Here is a 16,896-nt window from a genome sequence, read left to right on the forward strand (position 1 = left end):
ACTTTTATAAATAATTGAGGCTATGTGACAGTTCTTCCAAATTTCCACTACATCACTGCAAATGAATTTTGCTCTGATGTCAGTCTAACTGCAAACATTTGACCACATATTCTTTCTTGAGCTGATGTTATGTTAAGCTTTTCTTCCTTCTCTCTCCTAATCCCTCTAACATTAAAGCACAGGAAACTTTTTTCACATGCAGCCAAAGAAACAGGTGAAGTTAATCCAAATGCTAAAACACATACAATTTAACAAACCAAATCCAAATTCTTCATAACATGCTGCAATCTTCCTGTTTCAGGCATCATTTCCGGGGTGCTTAACATTTGAGGTGGCAGCTGCTAGCTTGGTATAAACTGTTCAGCATTAATTGTACAGATTATAAATTGTTCCCCCTTCTTATTTTTTACCGACATGCCTTCCCCCCTCCTTTTTTTTTTTTTTTTTTCAGTAGTCTTTTCAGGAACCAATACAAGACTTTACGTGTTTCAAAAGATTTAAATACCTACTCAAATTATATTTCTGTTTTGTTCAGTTATGTGTGATTCTTCATGATCTTATTTGAGGTTTTCTTGGTAAAGATACTAGAGTAGTTTGCCTTTTCCTTCTCCAGCTCATTTTACAGATGAGTAAATTGAAGCAAGCAGTTAGGTCAAGACTTGTCAAGAGTCACACAGCTAGTAAGTGAAGTGAGATTTCCTGACTCCTGGATTGGCACTAAGTAGCATTGTGCCACTTAGCACCAAATTATACTAGTGCTTTTAAATTTCTTTAAGCAATACTTGAAAAACTCAATAGAAGAAAGCATTTTTACCTTTCATTTGGAATTGTAGTTTTTAGTTATTTTAATGTATGTATTACATAAATGCTATTCAAATTAACATGAGCCCTCAGAGAATTAATTTTCTAAAAAAAAATTAGCTGACTGAGTCAGATTTGGAAGTATCGGAATATTCAAAAAAGTAAAAGCTTGCAGCACTATACTTTTTCCCCTCAGGATATTAATGTTTACTTTAGTTAGGTACATTGCCTGGTATAATATTGATAAGTGATAAAAATTATGTAGCTTGCTAATTTTGAATGAAATACTTAAAAATATTGGTAAGACTACATTAATTTTCACTGCATGCAATGTTAATACTGCCCTTGAAAAATCCTTTTAGGAGATGTTTTTGTTAATTTTGAGAGATATGCAATCACTTATCCAAGTATTTGCAAATACATGTTTAAAAACTAACTTTCTAAGGAAAAAATGTACTTTAAAGTTTAATCTGCATTAATAACATTTTCACCACCACTTTCTTAAATGTATTGTTGGTGGTGGTGGTCCTTAATTCTCAATTATATCACAGAGTGATGACTTGATTTGGGTGCAAATTGGATTTAAGTGAGGTAGAGGTGTAGAAAGTTGTCAACTTCATTCTCTCTTCCAGGATTATTAAAATGCTATGGCAGGACAAAAGTGAAGATGACTGGTGACCTTACTGTCTTGGATGTCTGACCATCCACAATATCTGCTTCAGCCATCTTCATGGCTATTTGAACAAATTGTTCTCCTCCATCTATTCCACTGGGGGAATAGGTAGGATAGATAACCTGCCTTCTCTCCCCAATTTGTTAACAGGTTTGAGGTCTGTCAGTTACCCTCAATATGATTTAGAGTGGTGTGGCTATTGCACATGCTACAGCTTCTAGGAGCCACTACCTACAAAAACATAAATGAAGTTTTGATTTATAGTTATTTTCCAATTTCCAACTTGTAAATGCTCACACTAAAAAATTAACAGTTGGCTCTTCACTTGGCTCCAACAAGCCACTGTGACTATCACTTATCCTAGACTTAGAAGGACCCACTTAATTTTCAACCAAAATTTCTCTTACTTTACATTCATCAGTTCATTCTTGTTGGAGATGGTAAAATAGAAAGAAAACAAAATGTGGAAATTGATGTTTTGGTACATAGACTGATACATAGAAATTCTTCCCTTTGAGAGTTTATGCTCCATTTTCTGGCATTTTTACATACCTAGTCATGTATGACTATTGATTGATAATATCAACAGCCTCTCTTAATTTCCATATGGCCTTCATACTTTGATTTTACGATTGTCTTTAGATTTCAACAACTAAATATGATTGCAATCATATGCAGATGCAATCATATGCAGGTGCAGATGCAGATGCCATCATATTGCAGATACAGAAAAATGCATCAAAATACCTTTCTGAGACTAGTTCAACTTAACAAAATAAACTCATTTACTTTCTTTTTTTTTTCTTTCTGTACTGTTATTAATATTAGGCAGCTATAGGAAACTATACTGAGTGAATGACCATAGAGCAAGTACTTTAGCCTATTCTCTAATTTTGAAGTTAGCCAAAAGATGCACATCAGGAACTCCTTATATTAATGAAATTACAGGTCCAGGCCAAAGGAAAACAAATATTGTTACATGTAGAGATATATGTAAAAAATATGAGGATATTAGAAAATGAACTGAAGAAATCTGGGATATAAAATCTCTCGCTGGATATTTGTTTAAAATCAATATTTTTAAAGAATTCCTAGAATATTCAAAAAAGATTTTGATTTTCCAGTAGTGTTGGTTAGTTCTTATATCAAGATTAGAGTCATTCTTATGTATCTTATATGTATTTGTGCCATGAGGGCTTTTATAAAGATAGAACTAAGAAATTCTCAGAAAATAATAATGATAATACTTTCTTTAATGATTCCCTAGAACTTTTGTTGTTACCAGCATTTTATATATGTAAAGTTTACCCCACAATCATTATTTCCACATTCTTAACAGAGTCGCATAAAAATGTAATTTTTTAAAAAAGCATAGTTTCACTGTATCCTTTGAATGGGTTCACACAAAATTATTTCTGATGATTCATTGCTTTTTTTTTTTTGTTTGTTTTCTTTTGAGTTGTTTGTCCTTTGTTCTCCAGAGACTGTGACATCAGGGAGGTGATGCCACAACAAGCGAGTGAATCAGATTTAAGTAAGGGAGGGATGAGCAAGGTCACCTGCTTCACTTTCTCCTCCAGAGCCATCTAGTCTTTTGAGTAAGAATAGGATATTTGAATTTGATATAAAATAATTCTGATATAATAATTCTTGATATAAAATAAAGTCTGAGAGACTTTGAAAAAAATACATGAATCTCTGGATACTTTAGGGGAGATATTTAAGCATAATTCCAGGAAGAATTTCAGAACTTCAAAGTCAAACAAAAAAAAAAAATCACCACACACCACTTTGGCAATCTTTAAGATCAAATTTAAGTTTTTCATGAAAAATTGTATGAAAAATAGTTGACGGTACCTCAAATTGTAATTGAAATAATTCATGGTTTATGTAGTCATTATGAAGCATCTATTTCTTTAGTTTTGGGGAAGGAGAATGAATGTCCCCAGTATGCAAATGAATTCCATAGCTAATCAGTAAATAAGTTGTTTTCTCATTGAATAATGTGTGTATAGCCCCTAAATCCTACTCAATTTACAAGGTAGCTGAAAGGAAAGATTTTTCCCACAATATGATCTAATGGAAAGAGTGCTAGATTTGATATTAAATGACCTGAATTCAGATACTGCCTCTGCTGATTATCTATGACTTTGAGCTAATCCTACAATATTTCTGTGTTTTAGTTTTTCCTTTATGAAATGAGTGGTTCAGATAGAAAGACCTCTTCCAACTTTAAGTCTGTGATTGCATAATGCTTAGGAAAGAAATGAAGACTATGGATTTCTTCTTTAATCTATTTTTGTAGAAAATATTTTTGATATATCATGAAGCAGGAGATACTAGATTTTAAGGATTTGATAGAGACCTGTTAATTGCTCAATCAATCTTCCAAGCAACGAAAAGTCAATGAAAATTCCAGTCACAATTGTAACAGCAGCAGTAGCAGAAACAACAACAGTAATGATAGGAGAGCTCTGAGGGGCCCCTAACTCCTGAAACTGCCCCTGCATATCTCTCAGGGTGTTAGTTTCCTTTTTATTCATAGGAGCCCCAGATTTTAATTTGTATAATTGGAGGGTAAATATGATATATTTGTGTTTCTACTCTTACCATAGAACCACCCAAAATGGAGGTCCTCTCTACTAGCAGAGTGCGAAGGCACTAGAAAATGCCTTTCATTTCTCTAGATTATCAGAAGGATCCCTGTAAGAATAGAAATGCTTCAAAGGGAAAACAAAATGGAAAAGAAAGAATCTGAAGAACCAGAGGGCAATTCTAACCCATGGCTGGAGGTTGGAGGGTCAAAGAAAGGAACACAGAAGCAAGGGATGAAGAAGGATCAAAGAACCTGTGAAGCTATTTAATAGCAACAAAAGTCTTTCATTGTGGTGGAAATTGTACCCTCTGACAAGGAAATAGCCTTTTGTGCCCCAAGAAATCTACAGGTACTGTGCCAAGAGAGAAAAGATCAAGTCATGGTCAACTTTTTTTTTTTTTTTAAGTCATGGGGTGCTGAGATGGCCATGTGTTATTAATCTTACCTCCCTTCCCCCATTTCAGCTTATTCTTCTTGCCCATTTTTAAGGGGAAAAAGATAGGTAGAGATCTATAAATATTGTTATTGTAAGAATCATTAATGCTATAATATCAGTAGCTCCTGAAAAGAGCAAGAAAATGATTATTCATATAAGGAGCAATTTATTTCTATATTTACAACCCTCTTTTAAACGGTTATTTAATTTCTTGCCTTTTGTTTATTTTTAAGTCAGGTTTCAGGATCTGATCATTATGTTCTGAAACAATTAGGATACTATATAACATAAAGATGCATTGCTTTTTAAGTTTTGTATAGTATATTATGTGTATGGAAAGTATTTTTATTAAAATTTTAAATTAAGCAAGCCTGTTATCTCTTTCTAACTAATTAAAAAAAAACCTCAGGAAAAGAATATATCCTCCTATAATTATCTTAGGAAATGTAGAATTCAAGATCAATAATGAGAGATGGCATATCTTTGAGAATAGCTTTAATGTTATTCTTCAGACAAAATTTTATGTGAGCAATTTTCTATACGTTCTATGGGAGGAAACTTAAATTTGAATAGCATTTAAAAAAAAAAAACTCTCGGCAGAAACCTGATGTTCTGGTCACATCAATCATATATACTTTTTCTACCTATCAATTGTAACTATACTATTCTAGGCCTGTAATCCAAAGAGATCAAAGAGAAAGGAAAAGGACTCATATATACAAAAAAAGATCATATCATTTATTTTTGTACTGACAAAAATTCCAAAACTAAGGTAGTCCCTTTCATGTGAGGAATGATTGAACAAATTACAGTATCAGAATGTGACAGAATACATTTGTGCTATGAGAAACCACAGAGAGGATGATATCAGAGAAACCTGGGAAAAGTTGTCTGAACTAATACAGAGTGAAGTGAGTAGAACCAGGAGAACAATTTACATGGCAACAACATGGTAAAAATGAAAAACATAAGAACTGTGATCAATAAAATGATCAACTATGATTCCATAGGACTGAGTAGATAAAGAATGCTACCCATCTTTAGAAAGAAAGATGATGGACTAAATATTTTTAGACACAGCATCATGGGAATTTAAAAATTCCCATGTTTGACTTAATTTGTTACAAGGGTTTTGTTTTATCTTTTTTTGCGTTCCATTTTTATGCATGTAGAAGGAAGCAAGAAGGGAAAAAAAGAAATGCTTGTTTACCAAGAAAAAACAATTTAGAAAAGAAATGGATGTGCTATGGATAAATCTTCTTAATAACTGTCTATTTAATTCATTGAAAACCACCTTCATTTTTTAAGGATGCTACAGTAATTTGGATACAGATCCATAAATATCCTTCAACACCAGATTTATTCATTTGGGTAAAAAAAAAAGTCTTTGATCTAGTTTTAGTTTTTGCATTTCACCACCTGGAATTTCATGACTTTTATGAACCTGAAATTCAGACGAATGTCTGTCCCTTTGTTTTGTCTCCTGAGACTAATTAAAATGTTTATGTCACAGAACAGGTAAAATCACTTCTTTTCTCTCTTTGTATTGTTCTCATCAAACCAACCCTTTTAGTTTACTTATAATGTTGATATATTGTATCCTAATATCTTTGGCATAGTTGTTTGTAGTTTATACTTCTGATTTCAAAGACAGCTGCTATGACACCTTATGAAGTTTCTTTCAGGTCTCTGATTCCCAAGAACTTTATGAACTAAATATTTTGGTTTCCTATCACATGAATTGAGATAATATCATTAGCAAGGATTTAGATTATATAATAAGAGTTATGGCTAGCAAAGCTCCAGTATGTTGAGAAAATTGGTGAAATGTCATTATATAGATCTTAAATGCCTCAATGGGATATCTTTTCCTCATTTGCTAAGTGAAAGATATTTATAGTAAGCATGATTGAAACCTTCATAGAGTGAGCAATAAGAACCAATTGGTATTGAACTATCTAATTTTAGGAGATTTGACCTTTCTCTTCCACATTTCCCTATCAGCGAAATGTTCCTTATTGTTCTTCTCATCAGTTTTTTTTTTTTTTCTGCATCGATATTATAGTGAAGTATTATTAAATTATTTTTATTTTATAGAATGGTTTAAGTCAGTAAATGATCACTCATGCCATTAACATACTTGGGAGTTATAAGATATGCATTGACTAAATTCCATACCTGGATATGCAGACAAGTAATCAGTATGAGAAGAGAGATTTATTTATCTAGTATACTAGTCTTTTTGATGAGTATATTTTCATTATCTTACATTTTATAATTTTAAAATATTATGTACCATAATTTGATAGGGACTAGCAATATGTTAACAGAAAAACAAAGAAGTCTTGCTTTTATTAAATGGGTATGTAGTTATTATTTATCCTTTGTTCTGGAATAGGACCCATGTCGTCAGGAAGGTGATGTTTTGACTTGCAAGTGAATTGGATTTAAGTTTGGGAGGGCTGTGCAAAGTCACCTCACTCCATTCTCCAGAACCATCTAGATCCAGTGGGAATATATAGATCAGAACAAATGGAGATGTAGTGGGAGAGCTTGGCTTTTAAAAAAAAAAAACTTTATTTTCAAAATACATGCAAAAATAGTTTTCAATATTCACCCTTGCAAAACCTTATGTTCCAAATTTTTTTCCCTCTCTTTCCCCCACCCCTTCCCTAGACAGTAAGAAATCCAAAATAGGTATTTCTTTCATACATATTTTCCATTTATCATGCAGCATAAGAAAAATCTCAAAAAGAGAAAAAATGATAAAGAAAACAAAATACGAGCAAATAACAATAAAAAAGGTAAAAATACTGTTATGATCCCCTTTCAGTCTCCATAATCCTCTCTGTAGATGCAAATGGTTCTCTCCATCACAAGTCTATTGGAACTGGCCTGAATCACCTCATTGTTGAAAAGAGCCAAGTCCATCACCGTTGATCATATAATCTTCTTGTTGTAAACAATGTTCGCTTGCTTCGACTCTCTTCACTTAGCATCCCTTCATGTAAGTCTCTCCAGGCCTTTCTGAAATCATCCTGCTGATCATTTCTTATAGAACAATAATATTTCATAACATTCATATACCATAACTTACTCAACCATTCCCTAATTGATGGGCATCCATTCAGTTTCTAATTTCTTGCCACTACAAAAGAGGATTGCTAGAAACATTTTTGCACATGTGGGTCCTTTTCCCCTTTTTATGATCTTTTTGGGATATAGATCCAATAGAGATGCTGCTGGATCAAAGGATATGCACAATTTTATAGCTCTTTTAGGAATAGTTCTAAATTGCTTTTCAGAATGGTTGGATCAGTTCACAACTCCACCAATAATGTATTAGTGCCCCAGTTTTCCCACATCCCCTTTAACATTTATCATTATCTTTTCCTGTCATCTTAGCCAATCTGAGAGGTAGGTGTAGTGATACTCAGGGTTGAGACATTGACCTTTTCAAGCTAAAGTCTTTACTTGGTCTCAGTTTGTCTGAGGCAATGCCCATTCAATGATTAAGGATAAGTTAAAAAAAAAAGAGAGGTAAAAAATGACGCCAAAATAGGATTCTTTTACCTTGTCAAAAAAAAAAAAAAAAAACCTGCCAGTCTGAGAAAGGAAGATCCTGAGTATTTCTGGCCAAAACAGAAGCACCTGCTATTTATAGCCATCAAAACCCAAACAGTGACTAAGTGAGGTTTGGACTAGGACCTATTGTTGACCAATCAGTGAAAGCCAGATTTATCTTGGGATTTGCTAATCGGATTTCCTTTTTCTTTCCCTTACTTAATAATTCTGTCATTTATTTTTTAAAAAAAATGCCTAAAACTCAAGTCACTCTGGTTCTCAATGATTGGCCAACAGTATGTCCCAGCCTAAGCTTTACTTGGACATTATTTGGGTTTTGATGGTTCTGAGTGTAAATAGTAATTGTTTCTATTTTGTCCAGAAACCCTGAAGGTCTTCCTATCCAGATTGGGCACATAGTACAGACAAAATGTTAACTGTATTTAGTGAGCAGCTAATTTTTCTGACTAAAACGATTCAGTCTGATCATTATTCAAAAATCAGGTAAATCCTTTTTTTTTTGAAATGTTTGCTTTATGATAGGTATCTGAGAGCTATACAAAAACTCAATATATAAGTTCTTAGTTTGATGTTAGGCAACATCTTTCCATATTATTTTTTTATTATGACTAATGAATTAGTATTCCATAAAACATGCATTATAAAATAGTTATTGACAAAAAAACCTCACAGTCTGAAACTGTCAGAGTACTTAGGACATAAAATGCCAGCTGAATAGTGAAATTTGAGATTTGAGCTTATGAACTTTTGACATGTTGATATTGACATATTATATTTATGAAAGGCAGGAAATTCACTAAAAATAGCTTGCTTTAGGCATTTAAAGCCAGATCTTAAAGAAGAGCTTTCTTTTGGCAAATTACATATATTTTCTTACTCTAGGGAAAACAAGTTATTTAAACACAGATTTTTAAAAAACTTCATTTTCTTTTCCAAAATTTTTTTTGATACCTTCCAACTATCTACATTTATACAAATAGCAAAGTGATAATACTTGTTGATTTCTTTTAAGTCTAGCCTCATATACTTACTAGTTGTGTGATCATCCTAGACAAGTCACTTAACCTCTGTCTGCTTGTTTCCTCATTTGTATAATGAGGGTAATAACAGAACAGTTGTGAGCATCAAATGAGATGATATTTGTGAAGCTCTTTGCAAACCTTAAAGTGTTGTGTAAATGCTATCTATTATTATTGTTGTTGTTTTTATTATAGTTTCATAGCCTCCCACCCTCTACTTTTTTTTGTTTGGCATGCCTCTTTCTGCCCATTGCATTACAATGTATGTGGTCAGTCATTTTAAAGAGCAAAACTTTTTTTGAAGTAACAAACAAATTGTGTACAGATTATGTAAATTACAGGTATGTTATGTTTTTAGCACAGGTGTTTTTTTTTTAATAATAGCTTTTTATTTTCAAAATGCAAACAAAGATAATTTTCAAAATCACCCTTGCAAAACTCTGTGTTCCTAGTTTTTCTCTTTCCCTCTCTCCCTCCCTCCCTCCTTCCTTCCTTCCTTCCTTCCTTCCTGCCTTCTTTCCTTCCTCCCTCCCTCCCTTTCCCTCCCTTTTATCCTCCCTCCCTCCCTTCCTTCTTTCCTCCCTCCTTCTTTCCTTTTTTCCTCCCTCTCTTCCTTCTTTCCTTTTTTCCCTTTTCTTCCCTTCCTTCCTTCCTTCCTTCCTTCCTTCCCTTCCCTCCCTTCCTTCCCTTTCCTTCCCTTCCTTCCTTCCTTCCTCCCTTCCTTCCCTTTCCTTCCTTCCTTCCTTCCTTCTTCCCTCTCTCCCTCCCTCCCTCCTTCCCTCCTTCCCTCCTTCTCTCTTTCCCTCCTTTCCTCCCTCCTTCCCTCCCTTTCTCCCTCTCTCCCTTCTTTCCCTCCTTCTTTCCTTCCTTCCTTCCCTCCCTTTCTCTTTAAGAATACTATCTGCCGATTCTAATACAGGTGGGAGAGACTGTGTAAAACTTCTGTGTCACAAGTCAAGTTTCATTACTTATTTAATCAAAGTTGTTATATGAGATGAACTCTAAGATCCTTTGTTGCTTGAAAATTCTTGTTCAATTGGTAATTCTTGGGTTGGGGGCTCTTAAATTATATATAGTGCAAAACAGCCTTTTCTGAAGTTTTAAAGGAACCTAGAATGTAAGATTTATGAAGCAATGTATGCATGATATGAGCAAATAGAAGTGGAAAGATTAAACATTAACATTTTGGGTGTTACATGGATGGGAGTGGGTGAATTTAATTCAGGTGATCATTACATATTGTATATGTGGCCAAGTTTGGAAGAGGATAGCTATATGGTGTTGTGGATAGATCACCAGTCCTGGGATCAAGAGACCCTGAGTCCACATCCAGCCTCAGATAATTTCTAGCTATGTGATGGTGGGCACTTAACCCTGATTGCCTTGATCTCCCTCCTCCCCAAAAAATCCCTTGGAAGAAATGGAGTTGCTCCTAGACTCAAGAAAAGATTGAGAAAAGCCCTGAGATATAATCTCAAAAATGATATTTACTCAAATCTAAGATAGACTGTTCAATATCACAATAGTGCAAGTCATTGTACAATTTACCAAACAATTGTGCTCATTTCATACTCCAGCCTGGTTATGCTTAAGATTCTGCAAACTCAACTATAGGGAAAGCACAGAAGTTTGAAGAAACCATCTACTTCTGCATCATTGACTACATTAAAACTTTTGGCTGTGTGTATTAACAAAATGTGGCAAATTCTCAGAGATGGGAGTGCCAGATTATTTTATATGTCTCCCTGAAAAACCTGTATGTGGGTCAAAAAGCATCAATTAGGACTGAACATGGAACAACTGATTGTGTTAATCAACAGAAATCATATTTGTAAAGCAGTGGGCAAACCTTAAAGTACTCTATAAATGCTAGCTATTGGTCTCTCTTCAACTCTGCCTCTCAGAATCCCTGGTTTCCTTGATTATCTCACCTACCTCCTATATGACTTGAATTTATTTGACATATAGTTTACATTTACTTATGTATAAACTTATGTATTGCATTTGCCTCAATACAATATAAACTTTTCAAAACGGACTTTTTTTGGTTTTGTCTTAGGGTGTAGATACCAGAAATATACAAAGCACTGAATCAATTAATGTGGAATGAATTAATCATTCCCAACCAAGATATTTAGAGGGATGCATTGATAGGCCTTTAGATAAACCAATGTAAATTATGTATAATAGTTGGTGTAGTTTATATAGGAATCTTTTTCAGAAGCTCAAACAGAATTGTACTAAATTCACTTTTTAGTACAATGATGATGTGAACTTTTTTTGTTAAGTGTTCATATTTAGTATCAGATTTTAATACCCAATAACAATTTTCCAATAGAGATAATTTGGTAAGACACTGTATAGAAAACTGGACCCAGAGTCAAGAAGATTTATTCAAGTCTTCCAGCCTCAGATAGTTACTAGCTATGTAACCCTGGACAAATGACTTAACTTCTATTTGCCTCAATAGCGTCATCTGTAAAATAGGGATGATAATAGCACCCAACTTTCATGGTTATTGTGAATATCAAAAAAAGATAAATTTAGAAAGCTCTTTTCAACCTTAAGGTGCTATATAAATGCCATTATTATTAATTATAATAAATAGTTAAAGGATATAAATAAACACTTCTCAAAAGAATTGCAAACTCTTAATAGCCATGTGAAAGAATGCTCCAGATCACTATTGATAAGGGATAAAGAAATCAAAACAACTCTAGAGTACATCATTTAAATTGGCAAAGATGACAAAAATGGAAATACTTTTGGAAGGATTTGTAGGAAGATAAGCATATTTGTTGGAGGAACTGTGATCAGTATGACCATTTTGGAAAGCAATCAGGAATTATGTAAATAAAGTGTTTAACATATCCATGTTTGTTGACCTTGAGATTCTCTTACTGGGCTAACATCCCAAGTAAGCCAGGAATAAGAATAAAGCCACCATATACACCAAAATATTTATATTGGCACTTTTTTGTGATAGGAAAGAATTGGAAACAAAATGTATAACCAATGGCTAAAGAACTTTTGGTATATGAATGTAATGGAATATTACCATGGTGTAAGAAATAATGAATGTGATGGAAACAGAGAAACATGAACTGATGCAGAGCCAAAGCAGAGCAAAGGAAACTATAAGCGACTACAACAATATAAATGAAAAGGACAACTACACATATACAAAAAATTAAAAGTGAATGTTGCAAAATTATAAAGAGCAAGAATGCCTTGGGGGGAGGGAATATGAGAAGATACTTTCAATTCACCATCTGTGGATTACTATAGGAGGTCCATGTACAATATTGTACATTGTGTTTTGAAATTTTTCAGTGTATTAATGGGTCATGTTAATCTTTTCCTTTTCTTTTTTTTAAATTAAAAATATAGTTTGATATGAGACAATTCTCTGAGAGAGGCAGGGGGAAAACTAGAGTAATGTAAGCAACAAAAGACATGAATAAAAACTTAATTTAAAAAACCCAAGATATTGAAACAAAATTCACATTTTAATACAATGATTATGTGTCTTCTTCCACTATGAATCCAAAATGAATATCAGAATTTTCATGCCCTGTTCTGGGACCATATTTGCTAGCTTGCTTAAGGCTTACTGAATTCAGAAGCTTTTGGCTTCTATCTAAAGATGTATAAAATCTGAAATAAAATCTTCTCTGGGAAATCCATATTTGTTCAAATTATCACAAATGTAAACTGAAAAGAAGGAATATCTTCCAGTATTTCCTATGTCTTCCATCCAGATGCACCCAGATAAAATTGAGAAAAATTCAATTACAATTCCTAAGTCTGAGTTCAAAAAGTTTTATTCTGAAAGCTGTCTGTGTCAACCTGAAGAAATTCAGTGAAACTGCTACTGTAATGTTCTCTATTTTGGTTTTCTTGGGGTCTCTGGGAGCAGCCTGCGTTTCAGTTCAGTAATCACCACCGGAGTAGCCAGGGGTTAAAGTCCAAATCCTTTATTTATCTCTTTCAAAGATCTGTCTCTTTCACTTGGGGCTCGGCTAGTTTTCTTAGAGGCCTACCTCTCTCCTTGGTTCTGAGAGCTTGAGCTCCTGCCACCAGTCCTTTGTCTTCTCTGCTTCTGCCAGCTTCTTTTCTGTGGCTCTCAGCCCTTCCTGTGCTCCACACTGAGTATAAACTGGAAACCATTATTTGTTATAGGATTAAATCAATGCTAAACTAGATTTAACCATTGTCTCCTAAATTCCACTTAGTACCTTGTTTCAAGTTCTGGCCCATAACATGCTACTATATTTAGTTTAATTTCTTTTTTTAGCCTTCAGATTTGGATCAGGAGACCAAGAATATCACTTTCCCCTTTCTTTCTCTATTATCTGCTTTAAATTAGTGTTGCAGTGAGTTGTTGATTGAGCTTGATCATACTATTAGGAATTCTGTTGACAGTTTAGAAAATAATGATTAGGACCAAAAACTGACAAACTTGCTTAAAACTTTAAAAATTCTGCATGCTAAACTTTTGTTTTTCCACATCCATAAGACTGTGCATTTTACATCTCCTAGAAAATAAGTAAAATGATTTGTGGCTGACTAATGCTGACATAGTATGTTTCCTTTGTTATTCTCAGAGTAATAATCCTTAATTTTTGCCCCCCCAAATTTTTTTAGCTATCAAATGTTTATTTTTAATCTAGCTCCTCTCTACTTTCCCTTTTCCCCCATCTTTCTCCTCCCTCCGCCCACCAACTTTTATACCTGGTGGTTCATTAGCCATATTGCTTGGCTTAAGTTGATTATTTCTTTTCTTCAACCTATTTTTAGGGCTTCATTGACTTAGAAGTTGACTCAAACTTCTAAGATGTTTTCTAAAATATCCAGCCTTCCAGGCCCACAAACACATCTCAGACTTTTAGCACTTAGTGAAGTGCCTGGCCCATAATATGTGCTTAATAAATGCTTAATGATTGATTAATTCCAGGATGAGTACATGCAGCAAAATTACCCTTCAGCCATCAACACTCATTTTTGTGTGTGTTATTTCACAGATGTTTAGGAACTCATTTGAGCTGGATATAATTAAGATCAAAACTAAGAAGAAGAGAGGGAGAGGTGAGAAGAGGAGTTAGAAAGGAGCAGTGTGATCATAGAAAACATGAATGAAGTATTTATTGATGGTGTTGATCAGGCCAGTAGGTCAATTTATTAATGAGTTATGCTTAATTTTATATCTCCTTTCTATTACTGCTTTGATGTGTCTTAAATTTCTACATTATTAACTATTTTAAAATATAGGTCTTTTCAGGCAATTAATTTTATTTATTTTAAACTAGATTGTAGGATCCTTGAAGGCAAGAATTTTATTCTGTTTATCCTTATATCTTCCCTAGAACGTAGCATAGTGCCTTGCATAGGAAGCTCATCCAGCCAATGTCTGTTGAATGAATCACTGTTTCTATTATGTGTTATTTTCATGTCCCTAAATGAATTTAAATCTTTGCCCATCTTTCCAGCTTACATATTTCTGAACAAGGACTCATTTTACTTTGTTTTCTTTCATAGCAAAGAAGTTGGAGCATGGCTATGAGCAGTGGAAATAATGATTTCATGGTCCTGAGCAATGGCGACATTATGCCCAACTCCAGTACCCTTACATCTTGCGATGGAGACATTGCAATCCAGCAGCACCCATCCAAAGAAGCACCTAGAACAAAAGTGAGTCCAAATGGATGCCTCCAAGTTAATGGCACAATTAAACCTTCTTTTCTGCCTTTAGACAACCAAAGAACCCCCCAGATGTTATCACAATGCTGCCATCCTTGCCCATACCATCACTCTTTGAATAACCATAGCAGTCACCAAGAGTGCCATTCCCAAGCTGGTCCCACAGCACCATCTCCTGTGGCCTCGTGTTGCATGCAGCCACACTCAGAGTATTCTGCATCTCTGTGTCAAAATCATTCACCTGTATATCAGACCACCTGCTGTCTTCAACCCTCTCCATCATTCTGCCTGCATCATCAGTGGCCTGACCATTTTCAACATCAGCCAGTGCAGCAGCATATAACCAACCTAAGGTGAGTGTCGTCAGTGATTTGATGGTCCTTTGGTATTCAGCTAAATGTGTGTGTGCATGTATTTACTTCCTCACAAGGTTGAGGAAAACGATTTGAGGACGAGATTGAGAAGCAATTGTTTTTTTGTTTTTTTTTTTTTTTTTTTTTGCAGGTTTGGCCTGGAAAATGTTAAATCTATATAGAGAATGCAAAACATGAAATTTTACTTTTTATTCTACTGACTTTATCAGTTTTGTTTTGTATTAACCATGAAAATTTCTATTTTGTTTAAAACTCATTGTAAGGAAAATTAAATGTTGAGCAGTTAGATTTAACTTGTCTTTTTCTTCCATATTACAGTATTTATCTTAGGCAACTGTTTAATAGTGTAACTGGAAGAAATGCAGTTTTTCAAATAATGTTTTTTCTTAAGATGTCAAAATTATTTGGTGATAGTGGGGGATTATTTTAAATAACTTTGAACTAGAGATTGCCTACATTGTTGCCTATATTACATTATAAGTCAGTGTTCCCCCACTCTCACCCTCAGTTAAAATTGAGAGATTGTAAGTGGTTATGAAGGTTCCCAACCTGTGTACCATATAAGGAAAGAGAAAGGTTGGGGCCTATAAGTTGGAAGAATCAAGACACTGATCAAGATACAAGGATAATAGATTAAAGAACCTTGAACTGTAATAATTTTTTTTGGATGAAAGATGATCCCCCATGTGCAAGATGCTTTACAAACTAATGCTGGTTTATTAATGAAACTTATTATGGATTTTACACAATCCTATAACTTCCTGTTTATTATCCATTCAAATTGTTGTAATGATTGCATTTCAAACTTGTCTTGGACATTATATTCCTTTTCTGTCTAGAATTAGCTACTTTTAGGAAAATCTTTTCTCACCTCTTGGTAGGAGAAATTTGATATAAAATTTGACTAGCTTGGCATACTAAGTTCATTTTCATAGCTTTTTGCTATCCATTTACATGATTATTGTTGGAATCCTTACTAACTGCTAACTAATTAGAGTTGACCTAATCTTACAATGTTTTGGCCAGAACCTGAAACAAGGTACTAAGTAGAACTAATTAATACAAGGCTTGTGTTCACACCTTTACTCATTGGAGTCCACAAGTATGCTAGCTTCACAAAGTACACTTTCTAACTTCAAGGGAGTCCACGCCTCCCTTAAAGTTCATTGGGCCAGAGAACACTATGGGAGAAAACCCATAATCCCATTCTCTCAGAAGAGGCAGATAAAAGGCCAGCGATGAGGGATCTATGGCAGAATACATTTTTTCCTCTTGGCTGGCTGATCGCGCTGGACTCGAGAGGAACGACTCTGGTGCAGAGAACACTTTGACGGATTTCAGTGGAGCTACGCCAGAAGCCCTCTCTCCGTGGCAAGTTGGTGGCTGGGCTCCCCAGAAGGAGATAAGAGAGACCTTCCATCTCTGTCTTGGTTGGAGGCAGAAGAAAGCAGAGGCAGAGGCTGAAGGACAGAACCTTTGGATTTGGAGACATCCGAAGGGCTCCAAGCCTCTAAACCGGCTTTGCCTTGAGAAGAACAGGAACTCCAACATTTGAACTCATAACAGATTATAATTAATTTTTTTTCAGATTTTGTGTGTGTGTGTGTGTGTGTGTATGTGTGTGTGTTGAGATACTTAATAAGTATTCCTTTAACTTAGAGTAAGGTTCCTGCTATTGTTAATAGTGGGCATCCTTAATGAAATGTGAATGT

The 16,896-nt window shown here is 34.4% G+C and overlaps 1 protein-coding gene across 2 annotated transcripts in view; it reads left to right on the forward strand.

Moving 5' to 3' along the window:
- DISP1 (dispatched RND transporter family member 1) overlaps positions 1–16,896 on the forward strand; it is a 244,296-nt gene that overhangs the window by 165,337 nt on the left and 62,063 nt on the right. For both annotated transcript variants that reach the window (XM_051993364.1, XM_051993365.1), the window contains one exon: positions 14,649–15,163. In XM_051993364.1, the coding sequence (XP_051849324.1) occupies positions 14,664–15,163 (500 nt within the window). In that variant the 5' untranslated portion in view covers positions 14,649–14,663. The remainder of the gene's footprint in view (positions 1–14,648; positions 15,164–16,896) is intronic.

The sequence above is a fragment of the Antechinus flavipes genome, chromosome 4, assembly GCF_016432865.1.
Source record: "Antechinus flavipes isolate AdamAnt ecotype Samford, QLD, Australia chromosome 4, AdamAnt_v2, whole genome shotgun sequence".
NCBI classification, from domain to species: domain Eukaryota; kingdom Metazoa; phylum Chordata; class Mammalia; order Dasyuromorphia; family Dasyuridae; genus Antechinus; species Antechinus flavipes.